The following is a 3,678-nucleotide window of genomic DNA, read 5'->3' as shown; positions in this document are numbered from 1 at the left end:
CACACACACACACACACACACACACACACACACACACACACATATGCACACACACATGCACTCACTCACACGCAAACACTCACATACTCACATTTTCTTGTGGACACGCGCACGCATGTGCACAGGTTTGAGCGCATCTATGTCTCATACGGCCCCAACTCCCCAGAGCGCAACGCCATGGCCCGCATCAACATATTAGAGTGAGCGCGGCGGAGCTGCAGGGTCACAGCATCGACGTGCGATCCCATGCGGCCTGTCGCTGCACGGTTTGTGGGCACTGCACCAGTCTGCACCCGCACCCACAGTTTGGCTGACAGCTTTTCTCCTTGCTGATTGTGACGTTTGCAGACGTTGCCTGCCTCCGCAGCCCTGGCCGCCTAAGCCCTCAAACGCCTCGACCGGCTTCGACCCCTTCCACCAAACACACACGCTCACATCTCAAAAAATGCTCACTAGCGCACGCACGCGCACGCGCACGCACACGCACGCACGCTCATAGCACCCCCTACCACACACATTGCCAGGGGTTTTCTGGTGAAGCGCGCGCACCATTCTGTGCAGCGCAACACCGATGCGGAGCTGCAGCGGTACACGCGGTTCTGGACCACCCTCATGCTCTACGACCTCGTGCAGGTGCCCGCGTTAAAAGAGGATGGGGACACCTTGTGGCTGGGGTTTGGGAGCCGAGCAGGCAGGAGGATGTTTCCTGGTGTATTGACAGCGTGCCGCATGGCCCGCGCTTGCTTCAATTCGTGCGCTAGCCGCCATGAGGCTGCCGCGCGTGGTTGCGCAACGAAACCTGCTGCGCCAGCGCCAGTCCACAGCTCTTGCGGACAGCTCCTCCTCCAACCGAGTCCTGTGCCCGTGACCCTCCACACAATTTATCTATCTCTCTGGTTCATCCGTACACACGCGAATGTGCGCGCACATGCGCAAACACACACACACACACACACACACACACACACACACACACACACACACACACACACACACACACACACACGCCACATACCCCGTGCGCCCGTGCCGCGCACCCACATCACCCCGGCCACGCCACAGGAGGTTGAGCCGTCAGAGGTGGCCCAGAAGTTTGGCGTCATGGCGGGGCGCGTGGAGGACCTCAAGGAGACGGTGAGACAGGGCTTTGATACTTTGGGGGGGGGGCCGGAGAATGGTTGAAGTGCGGCAATGTCTGGGTAATTGAGCCGCTACGTGTCAGGAAGGTGGGAGTGTTTGCAATAGCTTCTCTGAGAGCACAACACGTTGGCCGCATGATTGGCAATCCAGGGATGTGATTGCTTATTGGCCGCCTTGTGAGGTTTGATACCTGCAGGCTGCCAGGTTTGAAACCCGCCCGCCCTCCGAATCTCACCGCACCAACACTGCCTACTGTGCTTCCAACAAACGCGGTGCTTCAGGCGAGCTGGTTCGCGCGCATGGTGGCCCACTTTTGCGAGCGCCTGGGCGACACCTACCTGCAGCTGCACATGCTGGCCGACGCGCTGGCCCAGCGCGTGCTGAAGGGCGTGAGGCAGGAGGTGCGGCCTGCGCAGCAAGCAGGCGGCGGCGGCTGTCGGCCCTGCGCTCATGGCGGGTCCATCAGTTTTTGAACTTCAGCTCAGCCGAGCTCTACCTCCTGCTCGGTTTCCCGTGACCAGGGAGTCCCCCGACCAGCTGCCCATGACAACTCCTGTGCATGCCCACCCCCATTCCGACACCCCCGTTCTCATACCCACACTGCATCGTCAGCACCGCCCTTTCGCCCCTTTGCGAATCCCCCCTCCTGGCGCCTAGATGCTGGCTCTGGTCGAGCTCAACGGCATCAGGGCGGCGCGGGCGCGCCAGCTCTACCAGGCTGGCCTCAGGACGCCCGCAGAGGTCGCGCGGTCCTCCGTGCCCGCCATCGCTGAGGTGAGTGCGCTGGGGGGGGGGGGCACGCGATGCGGGGCGCGCGCAGCTTGAGCGCAGCGGCGGGCTACGGGCACGGCGTTCCCGGTGTGGATAATTCTTGACCCCTCCCGCGCGCGCCCACACGCACACGCGCGCGCGCGTGCACTCACACACACACACACACACACACAAACACACACACACGCACACACACACACACAAACACAGATTCTGCGGCGTTCGGCGCGCCAGGGGTCCCGCACCGACGACAAGCACCTCAATCACGCCGCACGCATGATCCTGGACGTGGGTGCTGGGGTGTGCGCGAACGCGTGAACGCGCAGGCTGCAGAGAGAGGGTGGAGGATCCTTATGTATCCACAGGCTAGTGCATCAACGGCACGATTGAGTACCTCGGAAGTCTTGTTTAGACTCTGGCGCTCATTACAAAACTGGTTTCAAGCGCGCCTGCCCCTTCCCTCACCCATGGCGGCGGCGCCTGCCCTCTGTTTGCATCCATCCCTGCCCTCCATTATCACAGAGCGCCCAGGCCCACACGCGCAAGGAGCTGGCGCGGAAGCTGCAGGAGGCGCAGGAGGAGGCGCAGCAGCTTGGAGACACCCAGACGCGGGCCGGGATCGCGCGGCTGATCGACGCCGCGGCGTCGGCCCGCGCCGCCGCGGCCTCGCAGGCTTCGTTAGGGGGCCTGGTCTCGCAGCAGCAGCGGTCGCAGCTGACGCAGCGGCAGCAGACCCAGCAGGCACAGCAGCAGCCGAGGGTGGTGCCGCCGCAGCCTCATGCGTCGCTTGCGTACGGCGTGCCAGGCCCTCAGGGCGCGATGGAAAGCAGAGCGGTGCCAATGGGTCCGCCACCGCGGCAGCAGCCACGCCAGCAGCAGCAGCAGCAGCAGCAGCAGCAGCAGCAGCAGCAGCAGCAGCAGCAGCAGCAGCAGCACGGCCTGAGCGATCCCAGTGGCGCAGCTAAGCGGCCTTTGATTGAGACTGGCACCGCTGAGTCTGGGGACCAGGGGCACGTGGCAAAGCGCATGAATACAGGCTCTGCGCTCCTGAGACCACTGCCGCTGGTGCCGGCACCACAGCAGCAGCAGCAGCAGCAGCAGCCCAATGTGTGGCAAACAGTCACCGGCTCAGGGCTGCCAGCGTCTTGCACAGGGCAGTCAGCGGCATATGCACGGGCAGAGCAGCAGCAGGAAGTAGGGCAGGGGCAGGGGCAGCAGCAGGAGGAGCGGCAACAGGGGCAGCTGCAGGAGCAGCCCCAGCAGCAGCCCAAGGATCAGGGTGGGCGGCAGCAGCCCGCGCCGCAGGAGCCTTCACGGCCGCCGCGCCAGCGCCGCGGCATCGACTTGGTGCAGGATCAAGCGGGCCTCGACGGCCTGGCCTCCGCCCTGACCAGCGCGGGCCGCTTGGGCTGGGCGCTGCACCTCCACAGCGACCACCAGCAGCAGGAGGTTCACTCCCGACTGCCTGCCCAGGGCAGCGGCGGCCGCGCGGCAGGCGCGGCGGCGGCGGCGGCGACAGCAGCAGCAGCAGCTGCGGCGGCGGCCCCGGCCAGCTGGCCGTGGGAGGTGTACGGCGTTGCTTTCAGCTGCGGCGATGGCGCGGCGTGGTACGTCCCGCTCTACAAGTGCGGCAGCACGCGGCGGCTGCTGGTGCTGTGGGAGGGCGTGAGGGCGCTGCTGGAGCGCCCGGGGCTGGTCAAGGTCGGTTTTGCGGTGAAGCACCAGCTGAAGCTGCTGCAGGCGCCCCCGCCGCTGGCGCTCCTGGCG

The 3,678-nt window shown here is 65.2% G+C and overlaps 1 protein-coding gene across 1 annotated transcript in view; it reads left to right on the top strand.

Moving 5' to 3' along the window:
* Positions 1-177: 177 nt before the first annotated feature.
* MNEG_13470 (DNA polymerase theta subunit) overlaps positions 178-3,678 on the top strand; it is a gene marked incomplete at both ends in the record, with an annotated part of 5,613 nt that continues 2,112 nt past the window's right edge. The window contains 7 exons of the mRNA XM_014038058.1: positions 178-200; positions 525-633; positions 1,063-1,134; positions 1,422-1,541; positions 1,798-1,914; positions 2,122-2,199; positions 2,434-3,612. Of these exons, the coding sequence (XP_013893512.1) occupies positions 178-200; positions 525-633; positions 1,063-1,134; positions 1,422-1,541; positions 1,798-1,914; positions 2,122-2,199; positions 2,434-3,612 (1,698 nt within the window). The remainder of the gene's footprint in view (positions 201-524; positions 634-1,062; positions 1,135-1,421; positions 1,542-1,797; positions 1,915-2,121; positions 2,200-2,433; positions 3,613-3,678) is intronic.

Source organism: Monoraphidium neglectum, assembly GCF_000611645.1.
Source record: "Monoraphidium neglectum strain SAG 48.87 unplaced genomic scaffold scaffold03845, whole genome shotgun sequence".
Classification (NCBI taxonomy): domain Eukaryota; kingdom Viridiplantae; phylum Chlorophyta; class Chlorophyceae; order Sphaeropleales; family Selenastraceae; genus Monoraphidium; species Monoraphidium neglectum.
This window is presented reverse-complemented; position numbering and strand designations above follow the sequence as displayed.